At 35.8% G+C, this 26,215-nt stretch overlaps 1 protein-coding gene across 2 annotated transcripts in view; it reads left to right on the top strand.

Annotated features, from left to right (window-relative positions):
* The window catches only part of LOC121667193 (contactin-associated protein-like 4), a 216,514-nt gene extending 192,158 nt beyond the window's left edge, over positions 1–24,356 (top strand). For both annotated transcript variants that reach the window (XM_042033618.1, XM_042033619.1), the window contains 7 exons: positions 1,907–2,146; positions 2,630–2,854; positions 4,233–4,366; positions 6,003–6,090; positions 13,823–14,041; positions 14,402–14,473; positions 17,518–24,356. In XM_042033618.1, the coding sequence (XP_041889552.1) occupies positions 1,907–2,146; positions 2,630–2,854; positions 4,233–4,366; positions 6,003–6,090; positions 13,823–14,041; positions 14,402–14,473; positions 17,518–17,711 (1,172 nt within the window). In that variant the 3' untranslated portion in view covers positions 17,712–24,356. The remainder of the gene's footprint in view (positions 1–1,906; positions 2,147–2,629; positions 2,855–4,232; positions 4,367–6,002; positions 6,091–13,822; positions 14,042–14,401; positions 14,474–17,517) is intronic.
* Positions 24,357–26,215: the final 1,859 nt, after the last annotated feature.

The raw sequence follows: 26,215 nt of genomic DNA on the forward strand, positions 1-26,215 counted from the left end.
GTTTTCCAAAACCAGAAGAACTAGAGGTTAAAACAACCCCCAAAACCATAGAATCATAGACTTGTAGAGTGGTTAGGATTAAAAGGGACTTTAATCTAGTTCCAATTTATTGCCATTTTAACAGAGATGATATTAAATTGCCACTACCAGGTGGTTTTGTTCCACTATAACTGAAAATAACAATAGTTATGTCAAGATACTCTATGTAACACCAAGAATTATAGAAACTGAAATTAAAAATACCTCAGAATGGATGATCACATGGAAGCATTTATCCAAAAGAGAACTGGAAATGCATGAGAATTATAGTTTGAAGTCTCACACATTGTGGAATATTTTCTGCTTTTACTTTTTAAAAGAGAACAAATTACAAGAAATGTTAGAGTAAATTGTGCAAGAAAAGGACAAGAGGGATGGTATGTATATTGCACACCTTGCTAAGCAACACAGATGAATAAAATGTTAGTTATCTTGAAATGTGCTAAAAATAAGGAGCAGTGAAAATAAAATGAATCAACAGCTCTTGTTAGGATTGCTCTCAATAGTTATCACCTATACTTGGTAGTCAGGTATACCCCAGTTGGTATTCCTCTGTGGAGAGGGGCATTAATCTTCCTATTATTGAAGAATAGACGCAACTTCCTTCTGAGACTAAGTATATCAGAACAGACACCAGCTGAGGGGTATCATAGAACCATTGAGATTGGAAAAAACCTCCAAGTACACCAAGCCCAACCTTTGGATTAACACAACCTTGTCAACTAAACCACAGCACTAAATGCCCCATTCAGTTATTTCTTGAACACTTCCAGGAATTGGGACTTCACAACCTCCCTGAGCAGCCTGTTCCAATGCTTAATCACCCTTTCAGTGCAGAAATCTCCCTGATGTCCGACTTGAACATGCCCTGACACAGTTTGAGATTATGTCCTCTTGTCCTGTTGCTGTTTGCCTGGGAGAAGAGGCCAACTGCCACCTGGCCACACCCTCCTTTCAAGCAGTTGTAGAGAGTGATAAGGTCTCCCATGAACCTCCTGTTTCTCCAGGCCAAACAATCCCAATTCCCTCAGCTGCTTCTCATATGACTTACTCTCTTATAATTATGACTGTCTTTTTACCCGCTCCATTCCCTGTCTACTGGCATGCTCCAGCACCTCAATGTCTTTCTTGTAGTGAGGGACCCAGAACTGGACACAGCACCTGTGGTGTGCCCTCACCAATGCCAAGTGCAGGGGAACCATCACTGCCCTGGTCCTGCCGCCCACACTATTGCTGATACAGGCCAGCACGTCATTTACCTTCCTGGCCATCGTGACTGGCCATCAGCTGGGTGTAATTCCCTTCACCATCAATCTCTGAGCTTGGCCATCCTGCCAGTTTTTAACAGCAGTGAGTTCACCTACCCAAGCCATGAGCTGCCAGCTTCTCCAGGAAAATTTTAATGATCCAGGTATCATCATCCATACCATAAGACTGACAGACAGACAGACAGAGGTCAGTTTATCAGTCTGAATATTAGATAATTATAATAATAATTTTTATTGTCGTCAATACAATATTGAAAGAATGAAACTGTACAGCTCATCCCCTCATTTCATTTTTCCTTCTCTCCTCTCCTCTCCTCTCCTCTCCTCAAATGAAAAAATAATGGAGAAAAAAGAAAAAAACCCCACCTAATTTCTGGTCCTTACTGCTTTGTAAATTAATAGAATCTTCAAGGGCTCTCTGCAATTACCTGACAAAACAGAAATCTGTTTACTGTTAAAGCTACTTATAAATATTTTCACATGAATATGCTTGTGTCTCAGAAAGTCCTAATATACTGTTCATAGTCTGTAAACTATAACGATGGTTTTACATATTGATTATTTTAAAGTTTTAAAAGCTCATATGAATTTATTTTCAGGTGGAACAGCATCCAGGCAGAAAGGATTTTTGGGTTGCATTCGTTCATTACAGTTGAATGGAATGGCTCTTGATCTGGAAGAGAGAGCAAAGATAACACCAGGAGTTGAACCAGGCTGTCCTGGGCATTGTAGCAGCTATGGTAACTTGTGTCATAATGGTGGAAAATGTAGAGAGAAATACAGTGGATTCTCCTGTGACTGCACGTTCTCAGCCTATGCTGGTCCATTCTGTAAGAAAGGCAAGCATGTCTTTTAGCTTTACCAGTTATTGAAAACAAGACCATACAGTCCAGATCAAGATTTTCACATCCCCTTAAAGATATGTTTAAATGCTTGCAAAATATTTGGTTTACATAATGTAGGTAAATATTCAGCTGAATTTTCTCAATATCTCTAAGTTTTGCTAAACACTGTTCTTTCAGAGATAACTTCAATATATATCATTTAAGCAGGAACCACATTACCTGAGAGGATCAGCATCTTCATGCAACTTTTTTAATTCTTTGATAATATAGTAAATCCAGGAACTATATTTTTATGGTAAAACATTTGTATTTCTGTCTTTCAAATAATAATCTCAAAACTAAGTCTAAGTTTGGAAAACAAACCAAGAAACAGAAGAACTTATATCTACTTTTTGCTGTAAGAAGAAAGTAGGATCTTTGCAATTCTCTGATATTATTTTGCATTATATTTAAATATTGAATTACTTTTTGTTTCAGAGATCTCTGCCTATTTTTGGACTGGCTCTTCTGTGACATACAACTTTCAAGAATACTACACGTTAGCTAAAAATTCCAGTTCTCATGCTTCTTCTTTTTATGCTGACATGACACTGACCAGGGAAGCAATTACATTTGCTTTTCGAACAACGCGGACGCCAAGCTTACTGCTTTATGTCAGCTCCTTCTACAAGGAATACCTCTCAGTCATTCTCACCAGGAATGGTGAGTTTTCAGATTACCTGTCTGGAAACACTAATGGACATCATAACTGTCAGCTCAGATTGTCTCTGATTTCCAGACCTGAATCACAAACGACATATTGTCCTGTTGTTTCTTTAGATGGTATCTTTGTTTTTCAGCTGCATCAAGCAATTCTTTCCACATGAAAAACATTCCTCCTACTGTACTTTCAACTTCCACTACTGTTTTTTTTATCTTACCATGTTGCCAAAAATGTTTATTTCTGAAAATCCTTTGTAAATTTTTGGGGTTTAAAATTTGGAAATGAAAATTAAAATTTATCTGAACTGTGTTCTACTCATGAGGCCTATTAATTGCCATCCTCAAAATAAATAATGAAATAAAATAATTTTGAAAGTTCATTATCTATTTCCCAAATTAATCAGAGGTCATTTCATTCAAATGATTTCATAAGCTACTTATATACCTAAGAAAATACATATATATACACATACCTGTAAAAATACATATAACATTATTCATGTTACTATTTAAGATGAACATTATTTATTAGTTGGGTCTTTCTCTTCCATTCTCTCATCTAGATCTAAGTTTGGTTTTGTTTTTTTTAAGGAAAAAAACCCCACAGACTGAGTTAAGTTTTAGGGTTTATCGAAGACTCTTTGTAGTTACAGTGGTTCTGTGCTCAAGGAAGGTTCTGTGCTTACCTAGACACATATTTGGATATAGAATAGCTGTATTATGCTCCCCATCATGTGACATGGAACACGTTTTGCTCATGGCTGGCCTGGGTCTGACATGGGCCTTGATTTCTAGAGCATGAGTAGAAAGTTGTGGTCCATCTGCAGCTGAGAAGGAATTTCTGACAAGGAAACTACATTGCCTCTGTGTTCTACTTTGTGTGATTATGTGTGTACGGATGGTGTTCTGGGAGTTAACAATGAGGAATGGAAAGTGATCTAGGAGTTAGTACACTGCATTCTATTTAATTTTCAAAAGGTCAGAGGTTTACAGGACTGTACAGGGAAAACGTTATTCAAGAACAGTGCTTCTGAATTACTGAGTTATATTTGGTAAGTCCCAATTATGAGAGCTACCAGACCGAGTGTTTCTCAGGTCAATTTTGAAAGTACTTACAAAATTTCTGCCCAAATTTTAACTCATTAATCAAAATTGAGACAGCTTATGACTATTTTTGCCACTATATCCTACTTCCAAAATTGCTATTACTGGTTCTGTTGCCTTTAATTTCTCACTTATATCCATTTCTCATGGCTAAGTCCTTAAATAAATCAAGCATTTGTTTTGCCCTTGAAGTACCCCTGTGAAGCAGTATATGATCTACACTGCTTATTGTGTATGTAGTGTGCTACACCTTTTGCTCTCTTTATCCCTGCAGGAAGTTTACAGATTAGGTACAAGCTAGATAGCCATCAAAATCCTGATGTCTTCAACATCAGTTTCAAAAACATGGCTGATGGACAACTGCAGCATGTGAAGATTAATAGAGAAGAGGAAATGCTCTCTGTAGAGGTAATTCAGTTAGGGGGGAAACAAAAGTGGATTATCATAAAAAAGTAGATAAGAAAAATGAAGAAAATACTTGCAACAAGGCAGTTACCCCCAAAGAAAATGTGCCTTAATATCTCAAGTAATCAAAGCTGTGGCAGTTCTTCACCCCCACATGTCCTCCCCGGATGGGGGAGAAAGTCCTTGTCAGGAGTAAGAGATGAACAGGACTTTTGGATCTTCTCAGTCTTCAGATTGTTTATTATATCTTATCAGTAATTTACATGCCGCCAACATAGCATGAAGCAGAGCAAGTACCAAAAGACAAAATGCAGGAAACTCAAGGCCCTTTTAAAGATAAATCACCCAGTTGTTACTAGGAATGTATATTATTTTGACTTTTCTACCAATGCCTAATGAACTATCTATTCACAGAGCCCTGTACTGCAGCATTTTCTAACCAATCATTTTGTACTACCAACACTGTAGAAAATGGAGTAGGTGAAGAAGAAGGAAGAGACCTGAAAAATGACAGGGATCCTCCATCTTGCCTTCATCTACTTACCACATTAATAAACCTAAAACTCTAAATTTTTCACCCTGTAACAAACTACATATTATACTATCATCTAACTAACACTCTTGTAGATTCTAATTCATCCCAAAGCCTTGTCAGCTCTCCCCATGGATGAAGGTTAAAAAGTGTTTCCCTGGGGTAATATGTCCCTGAGAAAAACATTCCCTGCACTTTGGGTTCCAACAAAAGCAAAGTTCACACTCTCATGATGCGCAATCAAAATTAATGTTAGCCAATCTCTTTGGTGTTAATTTTGTTTATTTCAAAAGGTCAATATCACTTCATAATTTTATATGAAAATGCAGTTAATTGTTTGATGGTTAAATTTTCAAAATTTGCTAAATGTGTATGACTGTTGTTTGTTTTGGGTTTTGAGTTTTGGTTTTTTAATTTAAATTATGCATTAAGCTACAGTACAAATACAGTACTACCCAGATAATTATTTATTTTTAAAACTTTCTTTGGTCTCTTTCACATCATCAAAGGAATGTTGCTATTAAGGAGGGTATTTTTGTTATATTTGTGGAAATTTCATGATAAAATAGAAATATTTATTTTGAAAATAGTTGATACTAATGTGCAAAAAGTCTTTTTTTTTTTTTTTTTTTTTTAATTCTATATACCTGTATGTTACAATTTAATATTTTGAGGCTAGAGCTTGGGTTTGTGTTGGTACTTGGCTTGAATTTGTTCTAGAGGTACCCTAAAAGGCAGAGTATTTACAATGTAATATTTGATATTTATGAAGTTAAATATTGAGTGCCTTTTTTAAATGAAAAGAGACTATTTCATATTCTTAAATGTTTGCTATTTTTATTCATGTTAGCGGTGAAAAAGAAGGAATCAGCCAAATCAATAAGATAAATAAAGGCTTATTAAGTGGGATGCTTAAGAAGTATCAGTTATAATCAGTGATCTGAGGAAGCTGATAATCTATTTCCTGATGAGTTTTTACTCTATAAATAACAAATGCTTCCCTCAGACCCTCTTAATTTTTACCCTTGATCTTACCTGCTTTTTTGAAAATATTGACTACTATCTCTTCCATTATTCTACTTTGTTCCTCACTCTGTCATCCTATAGGTTAACCAGAATGAAAGAATGACGTTTATTCTGTCTTCAGGCACAGAATTCAATGCAATCAAGTCTCTCACACTTGGCAAGATTTTAGGTAAGTGGAACACTGCAGGGTTTTCTAAAACATGGATCAAAATGTCATCACGGGGCATGAAAAATAATAACCTGAATGTCATTGAAAGACATTTGTTGCTGTGGATTTATTTAGACACAGAGTCACAATCAAGGTAGAAACTTCAGTCTTGTTGAAATACAGATATAATCACAAATAAGTGCTTCCTGAAAAAATGATCGTGGGTTCCATTAAAAATAATTGTACACTTCTCTCTTTCTCATTTTGCAATCAAGCATTAAGAAACACCACTTCGTTTTTTATTCTGGAGAAAAAAAATCATCACATTGAAATCATACACAAGATGATATAATACTATTAATCACGTATCGTACTTGAAAAACTTCCTGTGATTAGATTTTGATGCAAACAGTTAAGAATATGGTAATGTAAGTCAAATCTTTGTTGGAGATTCTTTGTCTAGTGGTGATTCTTCAAAATATGTCTGTTTCTCTGCAATAATGATCAAAATTAAATTTACCTATCTACAATGACCATTTGTTTTTATGTTCTTGAAAGAATATAGCAATAGCTTGGAATACAATTCTCAAGACCTTGTTATTTTCACACCTTTTGCATTGTTAAAACCCAGTGATAGAGGAAGATTTGGTGCTGGTGCAAGTTTAAAGGATATTCCTCATTCTTCTAAAGTAATTTCATAGAATCATAGAATCATTTGGGTTGGAAAGGACTTAAAAGATCATCTAGTTCCAACACCCCTGCTGTATGCCAGAACATCTTCCAATCCCCCTGTGATAGGCAGGGACAGCTTCCCCTAGACAAGGTTTCCCAGAGCTGCATCCAACCTGGCCCTGAACAGTTCCAGGATACAAATGGCCTTTGGGCTGCAAGAGCAAATTACTGGCCCATGCTGTGCTTCTTGTCCACCAACAGCCCCAAGTTCTTCTCCTCAGGGCTGCTCTCAATCCATTCTTCGCCCAGCCTGTATTTATGCTTGGGATTGCCCTTCCCCAGGGCAGGACCTTGCACTTGCCCTTGCTGAAGCTCATGAGGTTTGCAGAGGTTCAAACCTGACAAGGTACCTCTAGATGTCATCTCTTCCTTCCAACATCGACTGCATTATACTGCTTGGGGTAATTGGCAAACTGGCTGAGGGTGCACTCAATCCAGCTGTCAATATCACTAGTGAAGATGTTAAATACTTAAAATATGTTTTTAAATTCCCAGATCAAGCAAAGATTCTTTAATAACACTTTTTATTAAATGATATGAAATGAGAAGGGTATAGGTTGTGGCATATATTAACTAAGGCTGCCCTAAACTTTCCACAATATTGTAGTTAGACTGATGATTTTAGCCCTTCCACAAGTAGACTTAGAGGAAGTGTAGACTAAAAAATTTATCAAAATATGGATTATTGGAAAAAAAATATATCTAAGTTTCTAGGTCTTAAATTTTTATAATTTGATATGGCACTCAAGTTACCACTGTTACTGAAAACAATTCTGTCTATTATTAATAAACACAAATTTTAGCAGAAATTATGACCCATGTCCCAAAACAAAATTTGGTAAGTAAACTCATTGGTACTGAACATTGAGCCAGTAAACTGCTGCAAAGAAATGGCGATTTCCTATTCTTTAAAAATCTCCTAAAGTAAACCAATGTGTTAACATAGATTTTTTTGTAGAAATAAATGCAGAAAACTGATTACAGAATCACTAAATAAGGTTGGAAGGGATCACAGTGGGTCATCTGGTCCAGCCTCCCTGCTCAAGCAGGGTCATCCTGAAGCGCATGGCACAGGGTTGTGTCCAGATGGTTTTTGAATACCTCCAGTGAGGGAGTCTCCACAACCTCTCTGGGCAACCTGTGCCAGTGCAGTCACCCGCACAGTAAAGAAGTTCTTCCTCATGCTGAGGTGGAACTTCCTGTGCATCAGTGTGTGCCCATTGTCTCTTGTCCTATTGTTTGCCACTACTAAGCAGAGCCAGAATCCATCATCTTGCTATCCACCCTTCAGATACTTTATAGGCATTCATGAGGTCCCCTCTCAGTCATCTCTTCTTGAGGTCAAACAGGCCCAGCACCCTTCGTGTTTCCTCGTAAGAAATACGTGGTATGTGACGTAGAAGATGTTGAATTCTCTTGTCAACTTTTTATAGGCAATATATTAATTCATATTGTTTCTCCAGGCTTATAGGAACTACTTATATGTTTTATATAATCAGAACATCAAAGAAGTTTTTTCTTCACATTAAGTTGCATGTGGTTTTGTTTAGAGGAATTTCTTTACTATATACCAGAGGTGGCCCCTCCAGAAACCATATAAATCTACCTTTTTTTCCCCATATACCTTGGGAATAGTATAAGAGCTTGGTTAAATCAATGTTTCTGCCATCATAATACACCCAGAGACACTGTCATAATAGTAGAAAACACGTTTTCCAAAATAATCTTCTACTGAAAAGAAAAACATTATCTGAAATAGTCCATCATGTGACTGAGTGGGAGGCAGTAAGTCTCTGCTGTAAGGCCTCCCTGGAGCCTTCTCTTCTCCGCGCTGAGCAGCCCCAATTTTCTCAGACTTTCTTCATATGAGAAGTGTTCTAGCCTTCTGAACATATTTGTGTTTCTTCCCTGTGCCAGCTCTAACAGGTTCCACTCTGACCTGTGCTGGGAATCCCAGAACTGGACACAATGCTTGGAGGAGGGATCTCACAAGAGTGGAATGGAGGGAGGAAAATAATCTCCCTCAGTCTGCTCACTGCACATCTTCATGTACAGCCCAAGATAATACTTGCTGTCTGAAGTGCAAGCATTGCTGGGTCATATCCTATTTTTCATCACCAAGTCTTTCTCTTAACGGTGTTCTCAATCCATTTGCCCCCCAGTCTGTATTGATACTGGGGATTGCCCAGATCCAGGTGCAGAACTTTGCACTTGCCATTTTTGAATTTCATGAGATTCACCTGGTCCAATCCTCAAGCCTGTCGGTGTCCCTCTGGGTGGCATTCCATCTCCCAGGTATGTCAGCTAAACAACTCAGTTTAGTGTCATCCACAGCCTTGCTTCAGATGCACTCAATCTCCTAGTCTCAGTGTCGTTAGCAAAGATACTGAACAGCAATGGTACCACTGTGGGCCCCAGAGGAACACTACCTGTCACCAATCCCTATTTAGACATTGAGCTGTTGCATACAACTGTTTGGATAAGAAGATCCAGTTAATTCTTATCTGTCAAATAGGTGGTTGTTGTTTTCAGTTATGAGAGTGTTATCTAAAAAAGGTGGAAGAATAATTTTAAATATGTAATAAAATGCATACAGTGGTAGTTATTTTTATGAGGACAATTACCAAATGCTAAGTAGCTTAAAATATATTAAAGAAATTTAGAAATCTTGTTTATAGACCATAAAAAAATCTTAATTATTTTTTAGTTATAATTCGGAGAATCTCAGTGTAGCTGATCTGCTTTCTGACTGGAAAAATAACTAAGTACCTCTGACACAAGCAGAAACATACACTTTTGAAATGTAAATTTTATATATAGAACTCACATTCCAGAAAAGAACTGGTATGTATGCACAGAAAATGCACAGAAAATGGAAAAGAAAATGATCATTTAAAATGTAAGCATAAATTTAAAGCAATATTAGCTGAAATATAAACTACTACAAGAAAATTATTACAAATATTTCCAAACTTTACAATTTGATGATAAAATTGAATCAGGAATGTATAATATTTTGAAGTGTAGTGGTTTATTGCAGTGAAACTCAGATAAGGTTAATACCATGATGACCAGTACAGAATAAAAGTTTCTTTTATCTTTATTAGAAAATATCATATCAAGGCTTATACCAATTTACTTAAAAATGCATTTGATGAAATTTATGGAAATGTAAATTTTTAGACAAATAACAGTGTCTTTTGACCAGGACCAATATTGTCTCTCCCAAAGAACCATACACTTAAAAAAATTCAGAGGTGGAATTTTCTTCGGTTATATGATGGCTTTGCAGCAACACAGCATTGAAAAGCACAGTTACAATGACCTGTGGGGAGCTCAGCCCAATTTGTCTCAGAAACTGTCCTGAGGAGAACATATGTTTCTCACCCTTTCAAAGGAGAGTTCCTATTTCTTTTAAAAATCTGATTGCTTTGGGTTCTGATTCCTATGAAGTCCTATCCAGAGACTGAAGAAGAATTCATGAAGGCAGAGGAAACAAGTAATGAGTGTTTGTTGCAATGAAGATGTCTAAACATAAGGAGTTAATAAAATATGAAATAATGTATTTCCTGTACTTGAAAATGTTTGTTCAGGAAAACCACACAAGGAAGCTCTGGTTTTTTTAAGAATTATCTTCAGTTGGAAAAGTACTTTTCTGAGCTCTTCTGCATTTGAACATGATTCAGTTTTTTTCTTCAAACAAAAGTTGTGCAGAATCTCCTGCTCCACCTGAATCCCTATAAGTCTGTGGGACTTGATGGGATTCAAGTGAGAATACTCAAAGTGCTGGCTGATGTCACTGCCAGGCCTCTCTCAGTTGTTTTTGAATGGTGGAATCTGTACAAGTTCCAGCTGACTGGAAGCTGGCTAATGTTGTCCCAGGTTTCAAGAAGGGCAAGAAGATTGACCCTGGAAACTACAGGCATGTCAGTCTCACTTCAGTGCCCGGTATAATTATGGAGAAGATTATTCTGGAAGGTATTGAAAAACAGCTGAAGGACAATGCAGTCATCAGTCACACCCAGTACAGGTCCATGAGAGGAAAGTCCTGCTTATCAAACCTGATTTCCTTTCATGACAATGTAACCCACCTTCTTGATCCAGGGAAGCCAGTTGATGTAATCTTTTTTAGTAAATCTTTTGAAGCTGTCTCTCTGGACAAAATGTCCAGCCCACAGCTGGATGAGCTCATCATGTAATGGGTGAGCAACTGAGTGATGGGTTGGGCACAAAGGGTTACAGTGAATGGAGTGACATCAGACTGGGGACCTGTCACTGGTGGGGTTTCACAGGGCCCCATCCTTGGCTGTGTTCCCTTCAACATCTTCATAAATTACTTGGATGCAGCACTCGAAGGTACAGTAAGTTTGACAGTGAATTATACTAAATTAAGAGGAGCTATTGACTCCGTTGAAGGCAGAGAGGCCCTGCAGAGAGACATCAACAAATTAGAGGGATGGGCAGTTACCAACTGTATGAAGTTTAACAAAGACAAGTTCCAGAATCTGTAGTGGATGTAAAGACAGACTGGGGAATGAGCTGCTGGAAAGCAGCATTGCAGAAAGGGACATGGGTGTCCTGGTTGATGGAAAGTTGAACGTGAGTCAGCAGTGCCCCGGCAGCCTGAAGGGCCAGCTGTGTCCTGGGGTGCATCAGGCACAGCATCACCAGCCGGGCGAGGGTGGGGATTGTGCTGCTCTGCTCTGCACTGGGGCAGCCTCACCTCGAGTGCTGTGGGCAGTTTTGGGTGACATAATATAAGGCTTAAAGCTATTAGGAAGCATCACAGTTCTTGTCTTAACATGTTCTGATAGGAGCTGTGTGTCTGCTGACTTTCTGCTTGACTACTTCATGAGGACAAATGGTTGAAGCAGAGTTAACGTGAGGCCTTAGGATTTAGCTTTTATTCAGATCCTGTACTGCTTTAGTGTGTAACTCTAAAACTCCATAGCATGTTAACTACTGTTCTCATATCCTGGTTAGACATGACAAACCCTCTCTGGGCCTGGACTCAACGACACCTTGTGTTCCTAGGCCCAGAAATATGTAAAGTAAGCCTCTGAATGGCGGAAGGAAACTTGGGGTAATTGCATCATTACCTGAAATTGTGATTGGAGAATTAACCCTGATATGCAAATAGACTGAACTTATAAAAGTGTGAAAAACCCGTGACTCAGTGTCAAAGGGTGAAGACCCTTGGAGGCTTTTGACTATTGAAGTACCTATTGAAGGGCCCTCAGTTAATACCTGCTTTCATTCTCTTAATCTTGTCTAGCCTCTTTTCAGGTAGCCACTTCAAGACATCAAAATAAAGAGAGTTACTGAGCGTGTTTTGCTTTTGAGGGATTTTTTGTTTGTTTTACTTAAGAAGACAATGTAGGTGGAGTAATTTTGTCTATGGTGAACTTGGATACACTTAGCAAATGAATTGCTGTTAAGATACTTAAGGATGCGTAACTTCAGTTTACTGTAATCTACAGTTTCCAATAAACAACTTGTGAGTGGCTTTGAGTGTTATTTTCAATCAGTTAAATTTTACTTTAGCATGAAAGTGGATGATGATGGTCTTCCCTTTCACTTTCACCATCAAGATTGCCTGATCCAATATAAAACTTTACTTTATCCCAGAAATATTTTCTCGTTAAGGAGTCAGGTGAAATCAAAGGATTTTAAATATTTCCTTTCCTATTATACATATATGCAGTTTAATAAATGATTCATATAGGAACTGAAAAATAGTAGCAACCACTCTCCTCTTGAGGTTTTCAATCTTACTCATATTTAGAGGTATATATTTTTATCCCAGGGGGTTTGGGACAGTGTTTTCTTGCCACTCCAGTATTAATCTTTTTCTTAAGATGTCCCATCATAGCAGATCCTTCAGTGCATAGAGGCAAATATCGGGAAAAGCTGCAAACAAAGCAGAGACAGTTAAGCAGGCAACATTTTATGTAATCCATCAGCGTAGGTGAGCAGACTTTTGGCTGACATATATCTATATGTTAGTATATCATCACTGCAATAAGCAGAGTTTAGTTGAGGAAAATGCTGCTCTGCTATCTTGCAACATTCTGCCTGAACACATTATCCCATTTTTCGCCATTAACCTAGATTTTAATAAGGGGTGTACTGTAAAACTTAAAATTATTATGGTAGCCATTGTAAAGATCACGGGTTCATCATTAGTGGATTCCAGGATAAATTGGAAGCGAAAATTAATGAGATGAAATTCCCATTTTATTTGCAAATTTACTTCCCTTAGGAGTCCTCTTTTTATAACTAGTACTTGCAGAGTTTGTGCTTAAATTAGAACTGTGAGAGTAAATAAACTGTTTGTTTTCCACATCAAAAGTGGTGCATTAGTGAGCATTACCTGGTGAATAAATGGAGAGTTCTAACATTCAGTGAGAATAAGTGAGGAGGTATCTTCTTTTTTTTTCCTCCCCCTTTGTTGTAATAATAATGGTATCATGTTTTAAAATGTATAATAGATTGGAACACTATTAATTTTATAAAAGGTCACAAAAAATATCTTGATGGATTTCCAGGATCTGAGATCTTCAGAGAATTTTTTTTGTTTTGACAGACTTGATGGTGCTAGAATGGAGTAGATATAGGAATCTATGGAATGAATATGTTCCAAAAATGTTTATTTATGACAAGAAGTCCAACAAAATGTATTTTTCTAGAATTCATTCTTCATTGTTATATTTTTGCAGAATGAAAAAAGTGTTGCATTTTAATTTAAATTCTTTTTGCTTTGGAACTTGCTGTAGTAATTTAAAAGCATTTCCCTCAGCAGATTAGCAACTGTCATCTGTTCGAAAAAAGGGGGGTTTGAATATATCTGACTGTCTTTTCATTAAAGTCAGACAAGAAAGGGATTTAGTGAATCTACATATGTTGCTGCAACTCAAATATACTCAGAGGAACACAGGTTAATTATTCATTTATTCTTCTGACACTTTTTTTTGTACATTTGCACTATGATTAATTGTTTTCTGTTCCTTTTGATTAACAGAAAACAGCGATGTAGATGAGGAGACTATGAAGGCAAACTCTCAGGGGTTTATTGGCTGTCTCTCTTCAGTGCAGTTCAACCACATTGCTCCTTTGAAGGCTGCACTGCACCACAGCAGCTCAGCCCCTGTCATTGTAAAAGGGCGTTTCACTGAATCCAACTGTGGTGCTTTAACTGGAGCTGACTCAACATCAAGTGAAACAACCCATTCATTTGAAGGTAGCATATGGTTATCACTTGTTCTGATCTCTGAAGCAAAATCTAAATAGAGTACTCATGACCTGAATCACAACTGACTTTTTATTTCATGCAGGTTAACATCTCAGGAGTACTTTGTAAATAATTCTCTTTTATATGTACTTACTTCCTTTTCTCTAGCCTTTCTCAATTTGTCTGAATGTTTACGTTCTTCTTTTTTTCTCTGCAAAGTGTTATCTACATTGTTGTTCTATACATGCTTACTGACCCACACTACTGCCACTGTACCACATTGTAAATGAGCTGTAACAGTGTGAGAATTTCTTAAAAAAAATGTCTTCTATTTTTCTGTCATTTTCTTTTTTTTTTTCCCTGCTGCAGATCACTCTGGACCAATAGACGAGGGGAAGCCCTTAGCTAATGCAATCAGAAGTGACTCTGCAATTATTGGAGGTAATGGGGACTCTACAGGAAACTTTTTTTTCTAACTATGAATCTGTCAATGATGACGTGAAGTCAGTTTAGCTTTGTGTGCATACAGAGAGTAGTAAAAGATCTTCCTTTTACTGCAATTGGTAGACAGATAAAAATCAAGCATTGTTTTAAAATACAATTGATCGCTCTTTTATTTTCTTATTACATAAATTTATGCCATAAGTGTTTCCATATACTGAAATATTCTGCTGAAAAACAAGGTAGTAAGAACGGAATTCCAACCTGCATAATAGTGGTGTCTCTGACTTTAAAAGGTACCTGGATTTGTTGTGAAAAAAGCATGTATTTAAGAAAGAGCCATTGTTTCTTCTTGACTTTACCAAAAATTACCTTTTGCTACAAAGTCAAGTTCAAAATCTTCTCTAATATATCTGAGCAACAAAGATTTTTTCTTGAGAATATGGTATTTAATACTGCTTGAATCAATCCTCTGACAGTCTGAGGAAATTTCATCCTGGTTTCCTATTTGGAAGGCAATGTACTCTTGGAAGGACTTTCACTTGCATTGATTTACAGCTTAAAATTAAAATGCATGTTAAAACAATAATAATAAAAATAATTGCTGTTGGTTTGAAATATCTCTTCTTCATTTTATTTCTATTTCTTTTGGACATTTCTATCAGCTCATATAGAACTACAAATGACGATTCATAACTTTTTTCAAAATAATTTTTTTTTATCAGAGGAATAGAGGAAGAACCATGTAAAATTCAGTCACTTCTGAAGTGAATATGTTGATAGTCCCTTTACTGTTTATGACTGTCAGAACAAATACAGTATAAAGCTTAGGATAGATGCGTGTGCTTAAAGTACAGGACTGATAATCAGGATGTACAGGTTCCATTACTCTGCCTTTCTGGATGATTGTCCTTAAGATCTATCTCATATGAATCCTGTGTGAAGGATCCATCTCATATGGATCTTCATATGAAACCCACCAGTTCTGTCTCTTCAGCAGAAATAAGTACTCAAGTGAGCCTAATAGGGACAGTTTGGTATTGGGGACCCTCGGGAAAAACTCAACTCCTTTTACCGGTATTGAAGCAAGTATATGTCTCTATCAGTTCCAATTTTCTTGCAAGGCATAGTATTGTCTCCTGTGACAATCATCCTCTATGAGAATTTCAAGGAGCATTTCTTTTGGGAGGAGGTAAGGAAATAAAACTTGTTTTCACTCGTGAAGATGATGTAGTGGCAGTATAATTCTGTTTCAATTTGCATCGATACTTTGACAGAAAGAGGGCAGTGGGTCATCCCCTCAGTCTTTTAAATTTTAAATTTTGAGAAGGTTTACTTTCTAAGAGTTTTTAAAGCCTCAGAAGACAAATGAAATATTGGAATTTAGTAGAATAAAACTGTCCAGGTTTCTTATTGAGGTTAAAAATGTTTAGGGCTGTGGATGGTTGAGTTAAGATAAGAACCTGCAGTCACCTGTGTGACTTCGATTTAAACAGTGAAACCTGCTATGGTCAGTGCCTGCCAAAAGCACACTGCATGACTAGTGACCTTTAAGAGAGTAGTACCAAAGATACTAAAATGAGAGATTATTAAGCCTAGAAGGTTCCCTGCTTTTAAAGTGATACTTACAGCTGTATAATTTTATACACATCAAATGAGAATTTTACCATTGATTGCAGGAAGGTAAGAATTTAAAAATATGTTTTCTGAGTTTTTCACACGTAGCTTTGTCAAAACTTGCTTTACTGTTTCAAAAGATTAGTATTATTTTACATAAGTATCTGTACATACAGATCACTATGTACTAGGTAACTTAGTGTGGGTGGGGATTTTTAAGTGTGCTAACAACAAAGTCATTTTTTAACTTCAAGTTACAATAGTTACAATGCTTTTAAGATAATAATAACAGTACCATTTTATTGTTATTAAACACATTTGGGAATATCCACTCACCATTTTTCTACTGCTTAACTATGTTTGTTTAAAAGTCAAAACAAAGTAAGCAGTGCAATATTCAGTAAAAGTTTAATGTTAAGTACCCTTAAATGAGTAAAACTGAAAATCGTACCAGTTCAGCTACTTAAGCCAAAACATGTTTATAGAAAAGTCCTTTGAGAGAGCATTTACTGTGATTGAAAGAAAAGAATGACTGTTCTAATGAATCTAAATGAGAACAAGATTTACTTAGATTGCAAAGTTCATTTCAGAGAAGGGGATACTGTATTAAAACCTTTATATTCCTACAATGATGGATGGCTGCTCATATTAGAGAACAAGAAAAATGACATTGCTGAATTTTGGATGCTTTGTTTTTATCTAGAGTGCTAAGGGATTAGGTATTATTATTTTTCTTGCAGTGGTGACCAAGTTGTACAATAGATTGTCCGTTTGTCTAGTATAGCTGAGCCACTGCATTACAACTGTTTTCCAGACTGCTTAGTGCTCTTTTCATCCCAACGGCCTAGTTCTACTTTCTGCCTCTTTGACAAGCATGATCCATTTCCCTTCTGTTTCACTTCTCCTCAGATTCCTCTCCTGCCCGTCCTCTTGTCTCATGAACCTAAGGTCCTAAGACCATTATGACAGAATGAATGAGGAAGAGAGGAGGTGGGCTGGCCGTCTGGAAGGTCATGCTTATCTCTCTGAGAAGTATCTCACGTTACTCTTCCTTATCTGCAGTGGCTTGAGTTTCCGGACCAGCAGAGATCTAGGGCTGGATAGTAAAGGAGAAAAAGAAACCCTCTCATTGAAAATACTCTAAGGCCACTAGTGGTTTTCCATTCAAAAACTTCAGAAATCATAATTTTCTGTGGACTTTTTAAAAATTATTATTATTATTAATAGTGTGCAAAATTTCAAAACAATCAGCATGAAGCTTATGCTACAATGCTGGTTCTGATTTGAAAGCAGATACGGCTTCTCATCTCTCAGGCTTTCCTGTAAACCCTTCCATTATGTGACGTAGTAATTTCTTCTTTGTTCTACTCTCTGGCCTACTATTTGTCTGTCCTTTCTCATTATTTTTTTCTCTTTTCTTCTTGTAGGTGTGATAGCAGTTGTCATATTCATCCTATTTTGCATCACGGCCATAGCCATACGCATTTATAAAAAAAAAGGCATATACTCAAAAAATGAGGCAAAAGGATCTGAAAATGAAGACAGTGCTGAATCTGCTTTGAAAAGTGAGCTCAGCATGCAAAACACAGCCAATGAAAATCAAAAGGAATACTTCTTCTGAGTGTCATTAATGATTTGATTTAATCTAATATAATAATGTGACAGTCTGACTTTCTTGTTAAACCAGGGGGGCTCTCACTGGACAGAAAAAGTTCTTGCACACTACTCTAAATGCAATGGATTTGAGACTTACTATACTCAATATGTTCAGTCTCAGTGATTGCTGTAGCGGGCCTCTTTAAATTACATGCATTTCTTAGCTATTATACCGTAAATGCATTTTATGTAACAGTGAATTAGATATTGTAACCAATTTCATTGTTGGTAGTTTCCGACTGTTCTAATGTGACCTTCTACAACTGAAGTTTAATGTACACACTGAATATGATTTTTGAATGGGAAAATTGCTATGAATTTATTCCTATCCTTTTCTTTAAAATTTGATTGATGATTTTTGTTCAAGGTGAAAGGTAGATTCTAATACTTTGTGTTACTAAAGAAATTCTGCTGTGCTGCATTATGGTGATCCCTCTTACTTCCTCAAAGTGAAAATGCCTTTTGAGCTGTTGTTGGCTGGTGTCAGCATCTGCTTGTGAGCCATGGCATTTGGTGTCCAAAATGAACTGTGTTTATTTCCCCTGGGACTGATAATTGTCATTATCCCTTCCTTTTGGCAGGCTTAGCAGAAGTGAAGAGTGTACAGTGGGTTTAAATGTTTTAAAATCTTTTTTGCAGTAGGTTTTCACTTATGGTCAGGTGATGGCACCAAGAGACTCATGCACATTCTGGTATTTTGAATAAAATTGAGGGCAAAAAAGGCAAGACCTATGCTTGGAAAGATCAAGTAATAGACTAACAATAGTTAATTTATCGAGAGTGAAAACACCAAAATATGATCAAGGTTACTGTCCCTGGAAATTAGTGATGATGCCTCTGTCAAGAAGTAATGCTCCCTGCACTATCTGGGATGTAGTCTCTGGAGCTCTTGTATCTATGATTTGCTCCAGACCTCAAATCTAATTTGTTCTAAGTTACAGAAATTATACAGTGTCTGCTACATGAACATGTTTGTTCTTCACTCTTAATAGTACCTACTATACCTCTGTGAGATAAGGTCTGATTACACCCCTCAAAATTAAACAGGTGCTTACTATGCTGACAGAGTAAATGAAAGCTATCTATTTTGTTGTACAAATTATTAGATATGAAGGCTAGGTTTAAGTTGTCTAAGGAGAAGATTGTAATGTCACTTCAGACACTATAGGGTATTTGAGATGCCCATGTGACCTGATGTGAATGTCACAGATTTTGCAGAAGGTATGTGTCTTTTGGAAGAGACATACAGGAATTGGATGGTAGGCATCATAAATGGCATTAGATGATAATTTTTAGGTAACTAACCCACACAAAGCATTTTTCGGTTTTCCCCAATCAGATGACTGGGTGTCTAGAGTTTGGATCTGAGAAAACAAACAGGAATACTGTGACCTTGTAGACTTGGGTTTAAAATTGAAATATCTTCCAGAATTTATTTATATCTACTCCCATTGAAAGCAATGAGAACAGTCATTGTTTTTCTACTCGAAGAATCAAAGCTAGACCCTAGATTGTGAAATGTAGAAAATTTATCATAGGTGCCTAACAACATTATAAAGACATGGAAACATAAATGCTAATTGTAAATATAAATGTCCAACAGATATTTTCATTTAAAACTTACTTTCTTCCATTAGTCTTTACTTTCTATTTTCAGAATTCTACCTTTCTTTCTACTTCCTTCTGTACAGGTTTACTTATTTTTTAGGAACAATTTATTTCCTTTTTTGAGTGCCTGGATGCTCTGCAATTGTAAATTGTTCAGATTAACATGTAGTGCTTTCTTGTTTTCATTTTTGCAATTCAGTTTGCATCTGTGATAGATAAATCAGGCTCAGGACCCAGGGTCAAGAACTGTATCCATGCTGTGGATTTTGATACAGTTTGCTTCATGATGAGAGGTCACCTTTAGAAAGATCAGACTATTGGACTATTGGACTATTCCCAATACGTGATGAAAATACCCTGTTTGTGGATGGGAAGTGGTGGAGGTGAAAGCCTCACATGGGTCATGGCAAGAAGTTAGTTGAATTATTAAGTTTACTACTTTGAACCTTCTCATCTACTTACTTTAAAGTGAAAATTACAACTCCTTTTCAAGACTCTGACCTAAATTGTATTAAATTCAAGAGGAGTCCTTCCATGGACTTCTCTGCAACCAAAGCCTCTGCATCTCAGGAGGTTTTCCCTTCCTGCTATAGACATGTAGGTATCCACATTTTAGTGCCACTTACATCAACAGATCCATCTGCAGGGATGTGTCCCAGTCAACTCCATTTCTGTTGTTGTGGGATGCAGGAACCATGTGGGACAAAACCTATAAAACGATGATTATAGTACACCAAAGTATTTTTGATTGAATGATAAAAGACAGATCATCTTTTATCTTAACTCTCATATAAGGGTTGCTCATATAAACCTAATAAAGCCTAAAGTTTACCCACAACAGGACAAGTTGGAAGAATGTAAACCTAACTTTTCAATCACTTACTCTTAGTTTTATTGCCTTGTAAAGTTTTATTGTGGGTCTTCATGGAGAGAAAATTCTCATCCCTTAGTTTGTTTTGTTCCAAATGAATATTTTCTTTCCCTGTTCCTCCGAATTTTTAAAAGGAACAGGAGGGGAAAAGCTTAGTAAAATTCCTATTTCACAGACTAGCTACAAAAGGTGGAGGAGGATAAAAATGCCTGTGTGAGTGGCATATTATTTCATTCAAAGTCTTCTTTTAAGGCATTTTATTTTGTGAAGGATTCTAAGAGGGAAAAGATATATGGATTTTGTTGAATGAATGTCTGTAGATTTGTAGAATAAAACAATTACGTCTCTCTGAAGATGCAAATGCCCATTTTCATCTGTAGGAACAGTGATCATATGTTTGTCACCTCAATCTAAAATATAAATGTTTGAAATCAATGAAGCAGCATTCTTCATTATTTGCTGCATTTCTATGGGGATAAAAAATGGTGGCACCGAAGTGCGCTAAAATGTCATACAACATTGTGCTGTCCCTTTTTTGATTCTCTATTCCATTGTGTGACTTTTCACCTCACTGTTAATAAAGACTTTTTAAAATAAAGTGAGGAAAATATTTTTTAAAAGAATTTGTATTAAAAAGTTTAAAAATGACAACAATATACTGATTTTTTTTTCCCAACAGTAAATATATGTAGAAGTGCACATAATATATTGGTGAGTGTGGTTATTTATAGGAATTTCGGAGTGTTAATGTGACAGATTTGCTATGCATTCACACATTTTCCATGGAAAATATATTTTTTCTTAAGTACATTAGAAAATAAATAGTGGCATGTATGCTGGTACATTTTTAAAGCTTTGTGTGGGCGCTAGCTAAAAAGGGCTTATAATTATTTATGTACTCAACATTTAGTGTATAAATATGATTTAGTTAGGTTTTGGGAAAACATTTTCCAATACATCCACTGTTGTGTAAATGAAGAATATGTTATAAACCAGTACACAACTTAACATGAAATGCAGTCACAGTCAAAATAAATTTACAACATCGTTATTCACAGCAGTGATGTACAAGGAAAAAGGCATGTAAAAGACAGAACAGACAGAATTCCTTTGAGGAATCAACTGCATAAATTCAGAAGATGCAACTATTGCAGGTTAGCAGAGGATTGATAAGAAAATATCCTTTTAAAATAAAATTATTTACCTTTAGAAGTAATTATAGTTGTTTACACTCAAGGAAGAGATATGGCCACATAAGCCATGTGATGCTACAGGAAAAAAATGCTTGTAACAAAATGTTTCTGAAGTCAGAAAACCTAATTCTGAAAAAGCATGTGCTCTAGTCTCTAAGTGCATTTCGACATTCTCTGGAGTAAGTATGCAGAAATGTGACATAAGTTTTCAAATTAAGCACCTAATTCTGCAGCCAAAAGTAGGATAATTCCTTAGTGTTTCTGATCATTTAATGAGATTGTGGATTATCAAGAAGGAAGAAAAGTAAAAAATCCTACAGAAACTAGAGCTGACTGAAAAGACACATATAAAGGTATGGAAGTAATTTCAGTGTTTGTTTTTTTTTTTTAAGTACACAAAAGAACATGCTTAAAAGAATACAGAAAAGAAAGGACGTGCCCTTTTAAATTTGTCTTTTTAGAACATTCTCCTAGGGCCTTTTGGTGGTGGTGGTAAGGAAAGAAGGGTTTAATGAGTTTGAGTACAGAAACTGTGAAGCTGCTAACATGAGAAACAGAAAAAAACCAACAAAGTTGTTAAAAACTGTGCTTTGCTAAGAAGACATACTCATCTTTATTCTTGAAGGACTGTCTGAAAAGTAATTTTTGACAAGAACTGGCACTGTTCTTTGGATACATTCCCCAAAACTCTTAATCTTTGATCTTCCCATTTTTAAGAAAAGAATCAGACATCACAATGTCATCACGGAGAGACGGATGCCCTTTTGTCAAATGCTGACATAAAATCTCATGTAAATTAATATGAATTTCCGATGTATGATGAAATGTTGATGTTTCTAACATTTTGTATAAATAACACTGAACAAATCATTCCTAAAGCCCTTATTAAATAGAATGGTAAATCCACAGTAAAAATCACCTTCAGCCTCTGAGGAAATGCATATGTACACACATGCAGACACACAACGACTGTAGATGAGCTATGAAGTTAGTGCTAAGATTCTTTAAATTTTATCATTTTCTTTGTATTTCTTTGTGTTTTCTTTGTATGTCAAATACTGAAAAAATGTCTAGAGTTCAGAATAATCCTCCCCATACTCCCTACATTTGGAAATAATCACACCATTTCAAGAAATAGTTGAGATTTTCAGGGTTTTTTCAAGGGGACAAAAAATGAGCTCTTGAAGCCTCCTCCAGGACTGTAAGAGGTAGACAACCAGACTGCTGATAGAAGATGTTGTAGCATCTTTCACACAAAGACAGGGCTTTTTTTTTTTTCTTTTTAATTGTTTTTTTCTTATTTATATCTAGGGCTTGAGAAATCATTTGACTGATAACAAAATAAATTTAAAACACACACACATAAATCACTACATTGAACATCATATTTAAGCTACTGTCTGTGTCCTAAAAAAGTTCTAATTAATTAGTAATCTTTTACCCAGCTAATATGTCCTTTACCAATTTAATTGAAGTGTACTTCTCCCAGTCAGACACCTGAATTTAGGTAGCAGCAGGGCTCATGCCTTTGGATTAGGTGAGGCAATGGACATCAGCAAAAGGTTCCTAAATCTGCAGAAGAGAAACAGATACTCAAAATCCTTCTGAAGTCCGAGAAAATTGAAGGCAAATAGTCAATGAGTTGCACCAGATTTCACCTCTGTGAATTTGTCATCAAGAACCAAGTGATAACAGCATAAAAAGAAATATTAAAATAATGCATATATTCTTCTACAAACTAACTGATACTAGATAGGGCCTGGTAATCTCTGTATGTTGTATTTCTTAGCACAGCACAGTACTTTTGTCTTCTAACATACTGATATGTGCAAGAACTTAATTCAAATACAATGCAATATTTTTGGAGTCTATGAACTGATGGTTTATTTTTCTCAAAAGCAAAAGTGCCTTCCAAGCAATTTATAAAGCCAATGTTCATTTATCTAAAAGCAGCCATCTTAAAATCTGTATTAAAAACAGCAAATCTGCAAAACATCCCTCACTACGTATTATAAATTCAGTGGTGCACACCTGCCTATAAACTATTTGAATAACTAACAGAATTTCAGCACACTTCTCTACAGTTTGTGGACTGAACTCTGAGAAGCCCAAGAATATCTATCCCACCCTTTGATGTATGGCCTTGAAAAAAGCCATTAACCTTAACACTCCATTTATACAATGCAAAGAATATACTGAAGTTTTCACTAGCTTGCTTTATTAATATTTGTGAAGCCCTTGGAAGATGAAAGCTTTTATATAAATAGCATGATAATAGAAATGAGATCCTATCTTTTATTTAGCAAAAAAATGATGTGGTAACTAATATTAATTATCTGTATTTATTTTAATGCATTTATTTAAGGAGATGGTCCTGTTTCATTCAGTCAGAAACAATAGAATTTTCCTGGGTTTTTATGTATAAGGTAACTCATGAATAAAGAGTAGAAAAACAGACCTTGGACTATTTGGTGTAATATAGATTTGATTGCATGTCTTCTTACATCAGAAAATTAGAGCCCAGAAGATTTTCATCTAAATAGATGGGAGATAATTGAAATAAACAAGACAGGTGTCATACAGGTAAACACACAACAGGAATTACAACAATACATCTACATTCTTACAAAATGTTTCCTGCTGATTGATTAGTCCAATGGGAATATCATGTGTAGATGTTTTAATATTCTTAGTAGCTTCATCAGCTTCATTATTCTTATTTTCTGCTATTTTTAGTTTAATATAGAGTTACTCTTCCAACCATGAGTAACTGCTAGGCATGCCATATTTTATTTTCTGGAAGACAGGATAAAAAATTTACTGTTTTCTAATGCCTTTATATCTATTGCACACGGAAACATTCCTTATCAACATAAAATAATACTGTGTATTCTATGTGAAGCAGCAAATCTAAAAGTAAACATATGCTGATGTGGTCTTTGGCTCGTTTGTGGTTTTTGGGGTATTTTTTTGTTGATTACCCATGTCATCCAAACACCCTCAAAGTAAAAAGAAAAGGGTTTGCCAATTTTAGCTTAATCACATCATGTTTGTGAACAAATTATTTCAAAAGGGTTCTATAGAATGTTCATAGTTAATTTAAAACTGCAGACTTGGTAAGAAAACATTCAGAATGTTTCAGTAGTTGCAGCCCCAAGATACGTCCTCTCTATTTTTTAATTAAAAATGTTATTAAACATTCTTCATATGGTATAATTTTTTTCTCTACTGCACTCAATGACACTAGAAAGAGAGGTTTAAATCTCACAAATGGAATCCATTCAGCCATGGTCCCCTCACTATGGCAGTTCAAAAACTGTACCTGTGAAATGCTTTGATATTTACAGGTAGGAACACGAAATACTTTTCCTGTCATGGTGTTCCAAATGAAAAGCATAAAGGATCTTATTCTTGCTGAGCAAATACTCTCTATGAAACTAACACTCACCTGGATTGTTTAGTGTCATGATCTGTAAATCAGCAACTCACACTTAAATTATTTGGTGTTGTGTTGCTAAGATTTTTCTGCTTTGAGGTTCAAATTCAAAATACGTACATCTGATTCAAAGTAATTTTTCAATAATTATTGTCTTGAGCATAAAAATTCTATGTTTCAGGTGTTTTACAAATAAATTCTACTGGCAGTGAGCAGTTCAGTATAGAATAGGGTTTTTGAAATGTTTCATATATTCCTTTACACGACACAATTATAAAGTTCATTTATTTTTAGAGTACTGTGAGGGATTTATGATTTATTCCCAGAAGTCATAATAGGAACAAAAGGACAAAATTTGTAGAAAAGGACTAGAATATAGAACAGGAATTTGTTGATAGAACTTTTTATATAGTTCTGGAAGTTTGCTTTTTATGGTATTGCTGTACGGTTATTTTTCAATTCATATGAAGTGCTTATTTGGGATCATGTCATCAAGCATATCAACTTTAAATTATTTCTTTTGCAAAAACAAACTAACAAATTTTAGTTTCAAGATGATACTTAGCTGTCTGTTTGCCTCAATAAAGTACTTCAATATGTAAATTAAGCACAGCATAAAATGCCGATTAGGTACATTCTCTCTATGTCTGGTACCTTGTCTCTGAAAAATAATAATAATTTACAGCCCCCTGAAACAGGAAGATCTTTGAGTGTCTAGAGTTCCCTTCACAGTCTTATTTTATGATTACAAGTAAACCTACTTAGTTAGAAACTAATTAGGAAAGCATTAGTAAATGCTTGTTATTCAGTGTTCTAGAATGGTTAAGTGCTACATTTGAGAAAAGAAATGCTTTTTAAACGAGTCAAATAATGCATATTATGGCAGTAAGGGCATGCTTGTACAGTACCTGCCTGCGCACTCTGACGCTTACTAGTCATTGAGAGCCATTTCTCCGTTACCAAATTCACCTTAGGGTTCTATGGTATACTGTAATATACTTAAAAACTAAACATGCTTGCAGCAAATATGTCTTACGGCTTCACACAGGCCTTTTTAAATTCATCTAGGAATTTCCTTATTTTTTGCTCATAATCATATATCTGGTGGAGAATCTATAGTTGTAATTACATATAAGGTAGCTGCAATGGAGATTGCTTTTCCATAAGGTGTCTGTTGTACCATGAGTTAGCTCACAATAGGTGTCTGCACTGCCAGCTCACATGTTTGTTTTATTTCTATCTTGCTGAATTGTGTCTCTCTGAACTGTATTTCAGTGCTCCTGGGCTGAATTCATGGGAAAAGCTCGTGTCACCTATCTTTGGTGCAAAGGTCTCCCAAGCACAATGAGATCCATTTTAGC

Source organism: Corvus kubaryi, unplaced genomic scaffold (genome assembly GCF_017639235.1).
Source record: "Corvus kubaryi isolate FWS band 111438036 unplaced genomic scaffold, C.kubaryi_AGA036_p1.0 37357, whole genome shotgun sequence".
Classification (NCBI taxonomy): domain Eukaryota; kingdom Metazoa; phylum Chordata; class Aves; order Passeriformes; family Corvidae; genus Corvus; species Corvus kubaryi.